The sequence below is a fragment of the Accipiter gentilis genome, chromosome 6 (genome assembly GCF_929443795.1).
Source record: "Accipiter gentilis chromosome 6, bAccGen1.1, whole genome shotgun sequence".
Classification (NCBI taxonomy): domain Eukaryota; kingdom Metazoa; phylum Chordata; class Aves; order Accipitriformes; family Accipitridae; genus Astur; species Astur gentilis.
The window spans coordinates 37864670-37881559 of NC_064885.1; the positions used below are offsets into that span (position 1 = coordinate 37864670).

Consider the following 16890-nt stretch of genomic DNA (forward strand, 5'->3'; position numbering starts at 1 on the left):
TGATTTGAGACACAGATTATTAACTGCTGCACTAATATGTACCTATGACTTGAAGTCACTTTATAAATTGGAAGACAAGAAGAGGGAGAAAAACATACAAAATATCAGAATTTCGTGGCTTAAAGAAGTTCATCACAAATGAAAACTCCAACTGGATACTAAGGAGATAAACCCAGCAAAAAATAGTTACGATCTTTCTGGAAATGATTCGGTCCCTTGTACAACACAAACATAGTAGATTAAGTTTCAAAATCTAAAGCCAAAGTCCATTCCCTACCCCCCAAATTAAGGTGTATTCAGATGTCAAATTTTTAACAAAAATGAAACTGTTGGAAGAAAATTACCCAGATGAGCAAACCAGAACTGATGAATCTGGGGACCATGCTAGCTGAATTTAAAACACAGAGCAATGATGAAATAAAACGACCACACAAAACAAAACCAGAGTAGCAGACGTTGCTAATGCCCACGAATTGAAAATGAAGTTGATTGGTCTTAAGAACCAACTCACTGCTGTGAACGACACTGGCCTATCGCACCACTTCCGATGTTACAGGGAATACCCTTACACCTACGTAAGCGTTCCAAGCGACTGTACTGACCTCCACAGTATTCCAGAATTGAACTCCTGCTTTCAGGAGTCTTAGCACGCAACGTTTTGGTAGAATATGCAGGAGGAAAAAAACCCCAACAATCGCATTGTCTCAAGAGCTAGCAAACTCATATCATTAATGTGACGACAATGAACAAATAACAAAGTATAATTTTCTAGAAATACAAGCTACAAAGAGGAATATCGCACAAGTCTACCAATAGCATCATCGTATACTATTCATTGTATTTGAAACAATCAAAAGTAACTCTATTCGCTCTCTAATTTAGCCTAGAAAAAGAAATACTAGAAGTATTTGAATTACACCCATAACACTTTTCAAAACCACAATGAAGCTCAAAACAAACAGGTAAAAAGAACAGCTCTTATTAAATAATATTTTCATAATCTCCTTATCTTTTTCACTGCATGAAAAAATCATGGTAATCAAAACTTAGTCTCTTTGTTCCAACAGAAAACCCTATTGTCTGTGACTTAACATTTTTTAAAAAATCTAATTTACCTGTCTATGAAGTAAAGCATCACTGTTGTTCACAGAAAAAAACCAACCCTCTTCTGTCTGAACAGCTCAGCAATGGGAATAACAGTTTCATACCACTAAAAGCACAACAGCATGTTCTTCCAGGTAATGCTTGCAATGTCTTTATATCACATGCCCAGAATACAAACCTTTTATGTGACAAAGAAAATAAAAAAAATTGTTGTTGTTCTTTTGCTTGGTTTTTTTTTTGTTTGTTTGGTTGTTTTTTGTTGTTTGTTTTTTTTTTTTAAACACATTCTCACGTATAACATGAATTGCATTGCAGATAGCAGGGATTAATGGAAAGCTGAAAGCTTCTTACCAAGTACCCCAAGGCGATAGTTGACTGTGATGACTATCACATTCCCATAACTTGCTAGAACACTGCCATCATATAAATTTCCAGTGCCTTCCATGTAGGACCCTCCGTGAATATACACCATCACAGGCTTAGGTCCCCCACTGTCCCGAATGTCTGGAAAAAATATTAAGACACATTTTATCTCAAGAAAGTACCAAAAAAAGATACATGCAATATTTTAATTTTTTTTAGTGAGGTTATTTTTCTTGAAGTGTTTCTCAAGCAACATCTTTTACATAAGGAAATGGGCAGGTGGACGCAAGTGTTTCTTTTTGGCTTGCTTGTAATTAAAATTCATATTTTTGAGACGCTTGGCCTCGGAAATGCTGAAAGGAATCGAAAATGGTAACATGTTTGCTCAAATGCAATAGGACAGTGGTCTAATTCTGTTCCTGCTAAATTTGATGTAAAATGTCTACTAACGCCAGCGTGAGCTCATTTAGGCAAAGTGCGAACACTTCTGAAAACTCAGTCCATCTTTCTGTTCACTCAGCTAAAGGTGATTCACCATATTAAGGTAAACAAGATTTCTGCTCATACGTAAATTGTCGATTGCTTCCAGTACAGTTTAAGATTAGTAATTTATAAAAAGTGTGTATAAACAGCTGTCTTTTGATAGGTCTGAAGTCTAAGTTCTCAAAAAGTACTTGGAAACTGTTTAACACTTAGACATCAAACGGCCATTGCTTGTAACCTGGGTAGCCTGAAGTTTAAGGTACTTCTTATTTTACTGAATTGTGAAAAGGACTGTATATTTGAAAAAATAGCTGCCTGGAACACTGCTTATAAACCCCCGCGCTGTATTCAAACCAGTTGTAAGGTTCTCAAAAATGACACAAAATGATAATAAAATTAGATCTTGACATATTGATTTGAGTTTCTTTTTAACGAAGACATTGATTTGGGTATCTGTGCCCCCCCCCCCCCCCAAAAAAAAAGTCCTATTAGCAAATTAATGAATCTACTCAGAATAAAATGAACATCACTGCTCCTTGTTGTTAAGTACCAATTCAAAGCCACAGTTAATGGTGAAATAATATATGTTTTTAAAAGATTTTTTTTTTCCCTGTTGGACAGGAAAGAAATCAGCTGAGGTGTAAATTTAAACTTTTACATCTGGATTGAATTGTATTGTGATCTCATTTACTAGGTATCCGAGTCTTTTCCTCTTCCCCACTCATAAGATTCCATAATAGTCCCTAAAAATCAGGAAAGACAATAGCAGGAGAGCACATGAAAACTTCCCAATGGGGAACTGTACTGCATATTCTGATTCGAAGACATTTTTTGCCATTATGGCAGTATTCAAGCGACTTCCCTGATTACTCACTTCAGCATTTGAAGAAACCTCAGATGTACTGTTTACTCCTTTGATTTGGAGGAATCTTAGTTAAGCAGCTTTCAGGTGGGCTCTCTGTAGAATTGAGTCGTTTCTGAAGCACTGTAAAGGTAAGGGCAGTTACACTAAAAGCCCCGCTTTTTGAATCTGCTGAAAAAGATCAGCACAGATGTGTCTGTTTATAGAAAGCCATGTGCTATTATTATTTTGATATTGATTCTAACTTGAAGAAAATGCCAGAACAGTCAAGATCAGAAATTGGATCTTCAATATTGGAAGTACTAGAACAATCATTTATTCAAGACCAAAAGGATGATGAAGGTTGTGCATGAAATTACTTGTATTGCTTTCCTCACTCGAGCATATAGTAAGGGCTTTCCAACATGCGATTTTCAGTGTGTAAAGCTAAGGAGATTATTTATCTTCATCGTCCATAGAATTATGAGCTCCTGAGGTTTAAAATTTACACCAAGGAAAAAGTCTTTTCAAATCCATATGCTGTTTTCAGTAGATGGTTTGTTCATAGTCTATGCTTTTTTTTTTTTTTTTTTTTTTGATACTAACATGGAAGCAATAATAAATTATTAATCTGAAATCACTGTGTGACTGTTCCCAGCAGAAATTGTACACAGTTAATTGTATGCTTGGTGGTAGCACAGGGGGAGACTGTCTCAGAATTCTTCTTTAATTAAAATTACATAGAATTACAGAGCACCAACTGTGAACAGTAATGAAATGGTGGTAGTACTGGCCTGTTTATCTGGAAAATAATATTGGAATATTTAGAAAAGAATGGGTGTCCTTTATCCAAGAAAGGAAGCACACATTCATGAGTAAAATTTGACATATAAAGACGTGATTCTGAGTAAATTCTGTCTATACCGTACTTCTGTTATTTCCTACTACTAATATTCTTGTAAAGATTACAGACGATAAAGAACAACTAATTTTCAGCTCTGCCTACGTGCCACGTCAGAGCAGATGACGTGCAGTATGAATTTTCCTCACGCTGCTTTGTCAAAGTCATCAGTCTTCAGAGAAATCCCTTCTACAAAAGAACAACGGTGATTCTGCGCGTCTCGGGCAGTAATCTAGTACTGGGACATCTGTGAGATGAGGCAGCGTTCAGCTGAGGCTACTGGGACTTTGAGCTACGGATTACATAGAAGCTATGTAGCGCTTCATGTGAAGATGAGAGATCGCTGCCTTTTGGTCTTACAGGCAGTGGTTTCATATCAATTGCACGCTATAGCTAAGAATATCTGAAAGGTACAAATATTCAGTTGGGAGAGTACTTTTAAGTACAGATATTATTAACTGGTGGATGTTATTTAACAATAAGATCAAAAGAAGAGAGCAAAAAATCAGACCATAATCAGGAATTGATTCCTACCTGAAAGACAGTAAATATTCCCCCATGAAAACTATCATCCTTTAAAATTAACATGGAGGAAGTATTGAGATAATACTCTGTAAGGAGAGGTGCTGTATTGGTACAAAAGTGGCAGAAAGATGCACTTTTCAAAAGTGCTTATTGAACTTCAGTGTCCAACTCAAAGAAAATCACTGAGATTTTGGCACTCAGATACTTTTCAAAACCTGACCATAAATGATTTGATACATCTTTCACTTTTTCCTACAGACTGCTATCAGCCCTTTGTGCGCATCTGCTGGAGTAGTCTCAGCAAACCGTAGTAACACTTTCTCACACAGATTAATAGTTATTTGAGGAAGTAGCTCATCCTGAACCTGAAGAACTGGGGTGCAAATGTGGCATTTCTGCCAAGTGTAGGTTTATATACTGATTTAATTTAGTTGTGTACCAAACTTTTTGTTGCATTAAGTGTGCATTTATTAAAAAGCAGACGCATGAATATTTTCAAAGACATATACAGGGATAGTGCTGTTCAAAATCCTCAAATTCAACTCTTCTGTTTTCATTCCCACAGAAGATAACTTTTGAGAGCTGTGATTTGTTTGGCTTTAACTTGCTCGTTCATAAAACATCTAAGTAGGTCTTGCTGTATAGCAGAGAATGATCTTATTTATATGACATAGACATGAACTTTCTTATTATGATTTCCATCATGTCCTCTCTTCTGTACCTTTCTAGTGTTTGTTGCATCTACTTTTCATGTCTGGTCTTAATTACATTATAGGCAATTTAGGAATAGGGCTGTCTTTTATTCTGTTTGTTACATCACACCACAGGGAACCGGCTCTGACTGTGAATACCAGTCACAATAGTCATATATAACAAAACATAATTATAGCTTCAGTCATTTGAAGCTGATGTGAATTGGCCACGTGACTTAACAAGCATAATTTGCAGGGAACAACCAAAATGGGAAGGGAAGAAAGCCTACCTGGAGACAACTTAGCACAAAAATATAATTAGTTTAGCACAGATGTCACAAGCAGTGTTTTTCTAAATGCTATAAAAAATTGTGACATTTTGATGTAGACTAGTAAGTAAATCTTGGGTTTTGAACAAGAAACAGCACAAGAACACTGGAAAACTTTTAGAGTGGTTACTATAAAACCTACATGTTCCTTACACAGAACGTTAGATGGATAGGTGTAGCTTTGGTCCTAAAATATTTAAGTAGAGCATGGTACTAATCAGCGCAACTCTTAATCATTTCAAAGTCTTTTATCAGTATTTGACCTTTCAGTTCAAATCTATCAGATGCCTCATAGATGCACCACTATTTTAATAAGCTAGTGCACTTAGTAGTGCTAATATTTAAACATCCATTAATACCATGTTTTTAACACATGATATAAAACTAGATGTCCTGAGACTACTAAAGTAACTATTGAACTTCTGTTAGGAGCGGCAGCGAGGTACTAGACACGTTTCAGGTTTTAAAATACAACCTGCGCCCATCAAGTTTCAGACAAATAGAATTATCTCCTTTTTGTTTGTTTTTGTATCTGTCAAACCAACGGATCATTTTGTGCACTCTCAAACACTTAACTACCTTTACCTGAAAGTAATTTGAGATCCTGATCGAGGACTATATGAATGCATATTCTAACCTAAAAAAAGGCCTATGTTTTCACAGGTAAGCATCTGGAGCAGATTCTCATTAGAGTAGGACCTCAATAGCCAGGTAGATAGTAATTTCAAATTATTAAAAGATGATGGTTAGAAATGCAAAAGCTGACAGACTCTTCACCGCACAAGCAATGCTTGGCAGTGCTAAAAGGATAACGGAGCCCCAAAGAGGTGTTTAAATTAAAGGTCTGTCAGAATTTTTATTATGCATCTTTTCAAGTATTAATATTGCCACCACAAAAAAATCAACATAATTTGAACTTAGGTTCTCAGCGTAAAGGGAAAAATTTAATATGCAACTGACACTAGACTCTGTACTTGGGAATCAGAATCACAGAACTACAATGTGAATAGGTGACAGGATGAACAGGAATATGTCTATGTGGCCAGTCAACAAGTTCACCAAAAGCAGTACGATCTGTGCTACTCCAGCCTGGCTGGAACTCATTAAAGGCTATAATTAAGGCTGGAGCATGTGGTTGCTTTGTGAGGTAGACAAATGTGTTCTGCTGTTTACTGATCTCTGAAGTCCGAAAATGTACAACTAGTGCCAGACAGAAAGATTGTTTCTCTCCCTGTTTCTTACCATGACAGTTGAAAGCAGATGAAATGCTAAACTTGGCAACCTAGTCTATTTTAATACTAATGGAGTGATAGGGGTTTTTGGAGAAGATCCTCAGTTCTGAAATGTGCTCTTTTGCGCCAATGATGCTACAGTCTGTTAAGCATAAGAAGGGCTTTGCAGATGCATTCTGCATCATTAGTAATTTAAAATTTGAGTGGATTTGTGTTTGTTTTGATTTAAAACATGCTCTGGACCAAGAACTTCCCTCAGTCAATGAAGTCCAATAGCCCATATAAGACAGAGCATCAGACTAAACGATCAGAATCATCACAGTTACAGCCTGTGAACAAACAGCAACATCTGTTCCTAATCTGTCTTCTTTTTCACAGGAGAGATTAGAATGGAGAAGGGAAGAGTAGAAACACCTAGCAATTACAGAGCAGACCCCGCTTCTGAGGCATGTACTCTCAGTTCCCTGCTTCACTATGGACATGGTGTCTGCATTCCTCAAACTTAGCATCTGTATTCATCATTTCTAAAAATGGAATAATAGCATTCCTCTATCACAGAGGGATGCTGTGAGACTGAATACATTAAAAACTGAGAGATGCTCAGCTAGCATTGGGGACTAAATAAGCATCTAAGATTGACAGATTGATGTGCTAGGTAAGGTGTGTATGACAGAATAGTGGATGAGAAGAATTCATCTGTGAGCAATCCTTCATGGATATTTCATACAGCACTAACTACCTAGAAGTCCAGTTCCGATCCCCGAGTACCTAGGCTGATTAATGGCTTGTGTTGCTATATTTTAAGTCATGCAAACGATTTTAGCATACAGGAACTAAGGGTGCATAAAGAGGTACTGTTTTTTGCTATAGCTGAATTAAATCAAGTTAAATTATTACCTTATCAGAATTAAGACTGAGATAAGATATTATGGTGAAAATATTTTATTTTTTTTAAACTAAGCCTTGTTTTTAGACTGGGGAAGGTACAGTTTATTCAACTGCTAAGCAACTTAAAGTTACATCTTGTGTCTACACTAGATATTGCTTACCTGTATGTCAGCAAATAGGCAAATTCACCATTCCTAGAAAAAGGGAAAGCCCCAATGCTCACTGGTTGCTGGTGCTTTTGCCACTCTTGTTTTTTGGTGCCTGCTCAAGTAGTTCAATACTTATTGCAAAACAGGCAAGCAATTTCAAGTGTAGACATGAAAGGGTTAAACGGAAACAAGAATGTATCCAGACTGGGGAAAGACGACATTTATACAATTTCTGGATTTTCACACTCATAGAATTTGAAAACACCTTCATTTTTTAAACAGCAAATTTGCAGATCATTAGCTGGTAATGTGCACTACTGCCTTTGGGTCTTTTGAAAACAAAAATGAAAAATGATCTAATTAAGCCTGGTCTACTGGTTGCAGCACATACCAGAGATCCAAGCCTGATTACCAATTCCGCTGCTTGTGCTGGCAAGGTTTGGACCACAATACTGTGGTAGTGACATGTAGCAGCAGATGGGAGTAGGATTATTGAACGCTGTTTTAAAATGAAATCTTCTAATCAAACTCTGATGTTCGAGTGACACAATACAGAATATATTCCAGGCATTTGATCCAAGAAGCTGCTGCGAAAGGTCTTTCTTCAGGAATGGATATGGGAGCTCCAAATTTCTTAACACAGGGACTATCCTGGGCATTTTAGAAATCACTGTATATTGTTTATGTAGCATGGATTCTATGGTTACATGACACAGTTGGTTTTCATCATGTATAACCCAGTCTCCCCAATATCCCAACTTCATCATTCATTCAGTTTGCTATTTGTTTTATTTTATTCCCAGTTATTCATTTGTAGATTTTTATATTGAGTAAAAACTACCCTACTGCAAAAGGTGAAGGTTTTGATGGACAGGTTAGCAGAAATCTAGACAGCTAAGGTGGCTTTTTGCTTTGCCTCTCTCTTTCCTGCTACTCATACCTAAACACATATGAATTGAAGTTTGTGAACTCTTCAGTTCTGCATGTGTAACAAGTGCTAAAGTTCCAGTGCAGAAGAGCAGGTTCACAAAACGTGGGTCGTCTGATACTGCTCCTCCACTGAGGGACAGGGAAATGCAGGGCCACAGCAGACAAGGTTTCTACCAACCCAGCAGACATCCCAGCAGCCTTCAGTGTCTACTGATCATAAAAATTCAAATTTGCCCTGTCTCTCTGTGACTCTCGGAAGCAGTAAAAGTCTAATTACTGCCTGCATTCTTCTATTGGCGTGGAAAGGAGAACAAAATTGTCACTTGTATGCCAGAGAAAATTAATCTCACTCCTATAAATTACAGAGATTTATTAGTGTTGTAAATGTGTTTCTTCCCCTCTAGTTTGACTGCTGTGTTCTTGCAGTCCTTTCTCTCTCTCCTACAATTGTCAATGTGGGAGACGGGTGTTGTCTGACACGGACACCCCTTCTCCAAAGACCGAGATCCCTACTCTCATCTGATACTATATACTGAGCTGCTTTCTGATAGCAACCACCCTCTGCTGAATTTTAGCAAACTGAGTAGTCTCTTCTAAGTGTGTCTAAGCAGAGGAGGACTCAAAAAACATTAAGCCATTAGCATCTGTCTTGGCAATTATACAGCAATTCCGGAGAGCCATTAAGGTCCACTGGATGAATAACCCAGGTTTCAAATGGTTTCTTAAACCATATTGTTAAAACAAGACAGAGTAACTCTTACAATGGCTAATTCAGTGTCACAGGTCTTGGAGAATACACAAGACTGTCCCTTGCAATATTTAGTCATGAACTAATGTAAAAAAGACTTGGCTTCATAGAGCTAAGTGGATCTGAATTATCATACTTAGCTCTGAATAATATAAGAGCTTTCAAAGGAGATTTTCAATTAGGTGGTTCTTTCAAATCTTGGGCCAACTGGTGGGCTTTCATTCATATGCTTAACACACAGATTCAGCAGGGGATTGTAAAACAAACACATACGAATTTGTGGGTTTATTTATAAAGTTTCTGTTCAGTTATTGGGTAAGAAGTTAAATGCTCATATTTGTCTTCCTTCATCTTTTGTGATAAGGCTGCACGTTTCTGTTTGAGTAAAACAGTTAATGTTCTGTGTGATGAAAAATTTCTTAATTAAGAGCCTTGCAGTTTACAAGTTAAGCTTCATCTTAGTATCTGGCAAAAAAAAAATCCCCAGATATTAACAGAGAAGCAAGTAGCAACTCTACCAGTCTTATATGGTAATTTGTTTTACTCATTGACCATAAAATATACAAAGTATGTGTTTAAGATTCAGAATTTTGAAGCGCATCTACTTGAAGGGATGAGACTGCTCAGGAGAAAGAGCCCCTTGTTACCATTTTCATAGCCCTGAAAAAATATCAAATCTGCACAGCTTATATGATTAACACCCATAATTCATAAACACTATAATATGCTTGACATTTCAAACTTTCGATTTTACTTGGTAATACAGTTTTCTAAGGGGTGGCACAAGCAGATAGGCATCTTTGTATGCTTGTAGAAAACAGAAAGAATCGGATTCTTTTAGATGACATCAGTTTAGCTCCACTGAATTCACCGGTGCTGCACAGAGCCTCACCAACTACAAATATTGCCTGCCACTCCAGGGCTACCTCTCTTCTACAGGGAGATGGGGTAGTCTTGCGTTTGGTTATATTTATTCATGGCAAGGTAAATGCAGAAGGTTTTGTATATGGGAAAATCAGTTGCTTAAGAGACACTTTCTAAGAATTTTCTGTATTTTTCCTTTTATGAACACAACATTTTATATGTTTATCAAACTGAGATCAGTCAGTGAAAAAAGAAACATCTTTGTACTTGGTGAAATACATAGGGTTAGAAAACATGCAAAAAGGTGTACAGAGAAAATTTAAAAGAGTGTTAGTTTAAATAGTATGGACAAAATTCAGTCAAAAGGTGGGATGCAACATATCAAAAGTCCATTTCAAGAAAACAAAAAACCCTCCTCTTTAAATATCGTTACTGTTTTGTATCAAAACGTAGAACTTAACAACATTCTTTCTTTTAAAAAATTAAAAATATATATATATGTATAACAACAAGCAAGAAGACAAAACACATCAAAAATGGGAATTAAAAAAAAAACTCTTCAAAAGAAGACAAGAAGTCAAAAAAAGAGGGGAGAAAAAAGATTTTCAGGGATCCTTGTCATGCAAATCAGTTTGGCGGCAAAAAAATACCTTCATCTTCAGCACCGTCATTATCACCTAAATCATCTGTCTGTTTCTTTGTAAGGGGACCTAGGATTGAGAACGGAGAAAATGGAGGAAAAAAGACAATTCAAGAATATACAAGACTGAGGAAAAAAAAAAAACAGTGAATATTAAATTCCCATGGATGTTTCAAGAAAAACATTTGCAGGGAGGGAAATCTTAGTTTATAACAACCAATTTTTCATTACATTTTTCAAACATTACAGCAAAACCTTCCTTAGGGGGTATGGCTATTAGAAACATCTAGCACAAGAATCAGAGTGCCCAGTGCTTTATTGTTTTTAAATGAAGAATCAAAACTTGTTTACTAAAAGCATACCCACCATAAACTATATTGATCCACTTAATTGTTCCTTGTCATCATTGTTATTAGGAACTGTCAAATTACCTCTTGCATTTGATGCAATAAGGTGGCTAATCAAGGTCTTGACAGTTGGTTAAAACAATATTTTCTGTGAAATGCTGATTCACATTTCTATGTTTAACCATTTAAGCTCGTGCTTTACAAAGATAAGCATAGGTTTGGCTTTTTTCTTTTCTTTTTTTTTTTTTTTTTTTAATTGACACACTCATTACATTCTCATTTAAATAGAACTGTAGATTCCCTTGAAACCTTTGACTACCTGCTGAGATATTTGTAAAGAAACATTAACATCCATATGTAAACTAGAAACCAGAGTGAAATCCTAGACCAACTGAAGACAATGATTTTTGCCATCAATTTCAATGGGGCCAGGTTTTCACACACAGTATACAAAAGTTGCATTGAATATGGAATTGAGGTTTTTAGCTTGGGCAAGACACACAATATCATAATTCCTTATTTCTATAAATGGATGGCAAGACAAAATTCTTTCTTGCCCAGTACCTGTATTATTCATAGATTCATCATATTTTCCAATGGGAAAAATGCCCACTCCTTTACTCAGTAATGAAAATATACACCAGAAGGAAAGTCAAAGGCCATTCTGAAAATATTTCCACGTCATATATTTTACACACTTACGCACAAACAAAAGACAGTTGGAACTCAGCATTATCTTTCCTTTTTTTTTTTTTCAGAGCTCTCTCATTTCCATGACATTCTGTAATTTGCATGCAAAAAAGCAATCAGTACGAACACAGGACTAAGTAACAAAAAAAAGAAAAAGCCAGCCAAGCAGAGTAGAAAACAAGAACTTTCTCATGCATAAAATAGCAATAGACAAAAACAACAACAAAAAAGAGATGAACAGTATGTGTTGATATTTGCAGTAGATGTAGGCAAGAGACATGCATTAATTCTAAGCACTATGGAGTATTAAAACATTTGTATTTAAAAAGTTCTCTCTAGCTCTGTTATTTTACAGGATATTAGTCATTCAGCATTAAACCTGTTGTTTATAGGCAAAATACCATGTATTTGAGTGATGCATTAAAAAAAATCATAAAATGTTTGTACCAGGTGCATGGATTTGAGAAACAGAAACAACCCATGAAGTACCATGAGATTTTAACTGTGAATGTAGTAACTGGACCATATTATTGAAAACCAAAGCTGAATACCTTAATTACTGCATCAATTAAGAGAATAGTTTTAAACTCCTTCTAAATACAGAACACTAGAATAATATATCATAAATTAAACACGAGCATTTTTATAGTCACACCTGCAACAATCACTCTGTTTAATACAGAGCCTTAGTGATGCAACAGCTTTTCCCAATACAAGCCCTGAATATAATCTTTACAACTTATGGTATCTAGATAACATGATCCTATCCAAATGCACACATTCAAATGTTTTGCTGCCCATAATTCTCATACCATAGCAATTTTACTTCTAAAGGAATAAAACTAGAAAAGTAAAAGATGTATGCAAAGAATAATAATAATTTCATGGTGGGTTTTCAGCATGGCGAACAGGAAGAATGTACTTAAGAATTTTAAGGGCTATGCACTTAACAGAGCTAAGTGGATAAGTCTGAGAGCCAGACACAGATAAAGATAGATAGATAGATAGATGTACACATTTTTAATGGCTTCTTGTTATCTTTTAAATTTTTTAAAGTGACCAGAAAGGAACAAAGTAGCGTCTGGAAAGGCAAACAGCACACATTTCTCCAAATTCCTTTTCTAGATGATACCAAGACAATGGAAGTTACTTTCACTTTAATAGCTGGCCTTTACGAGGTTATTTTGTGTAGGTCCTGGTTCCAGATCTCAACAGCAGTTACGTAGCGCGTCAAATACCCCAACATAAATGACTGGTCTCATACCATCTCTGATTTTACAGTATGGTGAAGCATAATGGGCTCACTAATAAAAACAACCTGGATAATTTCACTATTTATATAGTTATGAGTTTCTCTGAAAACCATAAAAAAAATCAGACCACCTTCCTGATAATCACAGAATAGTTTAGGTTGGAAAAGACCTTTAAGATCGAGTCCAGCCATTAACCTAGCAGTGCCAAGTCCACCGCTAAACCATGTCCCTAAGTGCCACATCTACACATCTTTTAAATACCTCCAGGGATGGTGACTCAACCACTTCCCTGGGCAGCCTGTTCCAATGCTTGACAATTCCTTTTGCAAAGGGGCTGGCCTATTTTTAAGGTGCCATAGATTAAACATGCTTTCTAATACAGCTATATATCTATTTCACAATACAGGGGCCCTGCTTGCCACATCCCTGATGGAGACATGTGGCAGACCCACCAGGCACCAGAACAGTATTCTGTTGAGAAAGAAATAAGATGTGATTTCTGTCACAAGTTTGCTTCGGTCTGCAAATATAACGGACCACATTCATTACATCTCAGCAATAGCTAGCTTAGAGAAACACGGACAAAAACGCTTGAGATGGGTTTTCTGTTTCCTGGAGTTACAACGCTATCTGAAGTCTAGAAACCAAAGCAGAGTTTGGTCCTCATGCACCAGGTGTGAAACTACTTACCTACTATCGATATTTTATCTATACACACAGGGATGCTGTGAAACTTAATTTGTATTACTGAATTGCTCTGCAATCCCTAAAAGCAACATCAGCTCAAGACCCATTGTGCACAGGGCTGTCTACAATGGCACACAGCAACACCAAGTGGTTCAATCTTGAATCCTCAAAAAGGAAGCAGAGCTCTGAGCTTGACTGTTCGGTGTTGCCCATTTCATGTATGGCTGCTGAAGAAATTTTCTGAAATCATGAAAGTAGTATTCAGAGAAGTTCTGGCTTAGACTTCCACCCATTTCAGCAGTAATTCTCATTCTAAAACCAGTAAGAAATGGCTTTTGCTTCTGATTCTCCAAATAACAGACTACATTGACTAACAGCATCACTGTGTCTGTATGATCATAAAGAAAGGCTGAGTCTTGAGTTCTTACACAGAAAAACATGCCAAAATCACTACCAGATAAACAAAATAAAATCTTATGGCAATATCCTACAAAATGTAACAGCAATAGTCAAGTAAAAAAAAAAAAAAAATCAGGGACGAAATTGCTTAGTAAGTGTATAATCTTCAGTTATTTTCTGCAGGTTTGAATTAATATTCTACAGAAAGTTCATGAATTTGTCAGTTAAGTGTATCCTTCAACTAGATTTATTTCTTTAGCCCTGACTGTTTATTCAGTGTATGATTCTTTAGGGTTCTTACATCATTTTAATATTTTTTTTTTAGGTAACAGAAACTAATTATAAAAATACTGATATAAAGACAAGATGGACTAGGAGCCAATAAAACAAAAGAGAGTATACATTTTATAGAATTGATTGCCAGAAGTCCCTCACCCACAATTACTTTCCACTGTTGTTCCACTGTAGCTTCTCTTCACCTTTTGTGAAGGCCCACTTATTCCTCCTCTGAGCATTTCACTTCCCCAAATGGGCATTCATTAAAAAAAGACCATTTTACTATGCTTAAGACATAAGCCTTCCAATAGACATGCTGCTTTATTGTGCTGGCCTAAATTTTAGCTACAGTTTATGTAATAAATATTAAATATCAACAATGTAATCTGGTACCATAAATAATGAGGGGGAAAAAGGATACTAAAGCTTCTAAAATGCTGATACAAAAATGATTTACTTATCAAGACTCTCTCTAAGGTTTAGTCTCATTTAGTCTCATGTTGCTGCGTACCCATAACTCTCATTAATGCTAACGGAAAAGTAGACCCCTAAGTCAGTTTAAAAAGGGGAAGAAGCGATTACTGCAGTTTATGTCTCCTAAAGGCAGTGAACAGTCTTGCTACAAAAGCTAAAGGAATGATGCATACAGGAGGAACTCCTAGCAAACTCTCTACTCATTTAATTTAAAAATAGTTCTTACTTTATTTAAAGTCTTATTCAAATATTTATTCTATTTGTATTGCAATCAATGCTAAGGAAATACATGATGCATTTTAAAATCTCAGTAGTTGACTACTGTATGTCTGCAGATGACTTTCCTTTGCTCAAAATAAGAGGAATAACATACCTCCTGTCCAGTTAGCTAAACAGTAATTATGCACTCAGAAATAATTATAGTCTAGCCATATTAATTCTGCTTTTTATCATTCCCTTTGATGAGGGACTAAGGTACTTTAGCTCCCAAATATATTAAAGCTGATTATAAATTGTCTCTTTATGGTCTTGATTCGGCAGAAATTATCTGTGGCCTTTTGGACCACGTGTTTGTGCAAGGCATGGAAGCCGTGGATGTCATTAGCTTTTTGGCCCGGGAAAGCCATTCATCATAAAAAAAAGTCATACCGCAAATTGACAACATTTTGTGAAACAACAGTAGCAATCCTCTAAACTTAATAAATCTGTGCTTATGTATACAGACACTGTTTGGGGCAAAATGTTCTCCTTTGGTAATGAGAAAAGTGGGAAAGAAAAAAAAGGACCTTTTACATTAGGTTAAGTAGGCTCCACAGATCTAGCAATTTAGAAATCTCCATAGTAAAAAGCATTCTTTGAGTTGACGTGTCTATTCAATAAAAAGAAAAAGAGATGAGATTAAGGCCAACTGCTGAAATAATACAGGTATTAGAAAAATTCGCTGAGTGGGTTGCAACACCATGGAATCTGGTAGCGCACGTGTTAAATACAATTTTATATTTATCTTTAAACTTCGATTAAGTGCCTCCATCCATCCATTGCTATTTCTTCTCCGTTAACCTCATTTATTTTGAGCTGAGCACTGAAGATCTGTGAAGTAGAATTACCTCACCTTTTTAGGCCCTACCCTCAGATCCAAATATAAAATAACCAATCCTTTGTTCTTTCAACTATCATTTTTATGCAACAGACTCTCTGACAAAAAAAAAAAAAAAAAAAAAATCTGTGCTGAATTATCACCGTCTAGCAGATGCTAGCTGAGGCACAATAACATGTTGCACCTATCTCCTGTTTTTAATTTAATGACGAGTATAATTAACAATCTTCAGACCTCAACATTTCCAGTGAAGTAAAAAATCAAGTTCTTATGTGTTGAAATTAAAACATAACTATATAATAATTTTCCTTAAAATATAATGACAAATTGGAAAGATAAAGCATAACAGTTATCTGATGAATAATTTTATAAAATCATCTTCTTTCATTTGAAAATTAGAAAGCTGTCAGCAAAAATAAAAGAACTAGAATTCCTTACAGAAAAGATATTTGGAAGGTACAAATGGCAGCTGGGTCTTGAGAAACTCTTAACTGAAAAAATATCTCTTCCTATTACCACACTTCGTTGCAACAGACAAAACAATCTACTTTATATTCTCCCTTATTACCGTCTTGCTTTCACCACATGCTCACGCCTTTCCTTGTTATTTTTCCCCCTCAAATTCCTTTTATTTCCATATTGTACTTATTTGTAATATTTGTACTTATCAGCAGGGCAAAGCCCTGGTCGACTTTGCTTTTCGATGATAACATTTGCACTCATGTTTTAACAACAAATGATGGCACAAACCTCAGTCGATTCCCATCTGACTACCTGATTTGTGATGACAATCAAGTACTGTAATTAGAGCTGCAAGTAACTTAAATTTGCATCCGCAAGTGAATGACAGGTGCAAATTGAACCCACAAAAGGGTTGCCAACTTTCTTTGAAAATTTGCATGTATAAATGCTTTGTCACTAAAGAAGCTATTCTGACACTTCAAGACTAACTCCTGCTGTGTCTTTTATAACAGCATAT

At 36.0% G+C, this 16890-nt stretch overlaps 1 protein-coding gene across 5 annotated transcripts in view; it reads right to left on the reverse strand.

Moving 5' to 3' along the window:
- Positions 1 to 16890, reverse strand: part of NLGN1 (neuroligin 1) — a 330417-nt gene that overhangs the window by 205475 nt on the left and 108052 nt on the right. For 3 of the 5 annotated variants that reach the window (XM_049801793.1, XM_049801792.1, XM_049801796.1), the window contains 2 exons: positions 10700 to 10759; positions 1456 to 1608 (listed from right to left, as the gene is read on the reverse strand). In XM_049801793.1, coding sequence (XP_049657750.1) covers positions 1456 to 1608; positions 10700 to 10759 — 213 coding nt within the window. The remainder of the gene's footprint in view (positions 1 to 1455; positions 1609 to 10699; positions 10760 to 16890) is intronic. The other 2 variants (XM_049801795.1, XM_049801794.1) reach the window with 1 other exon arrangement.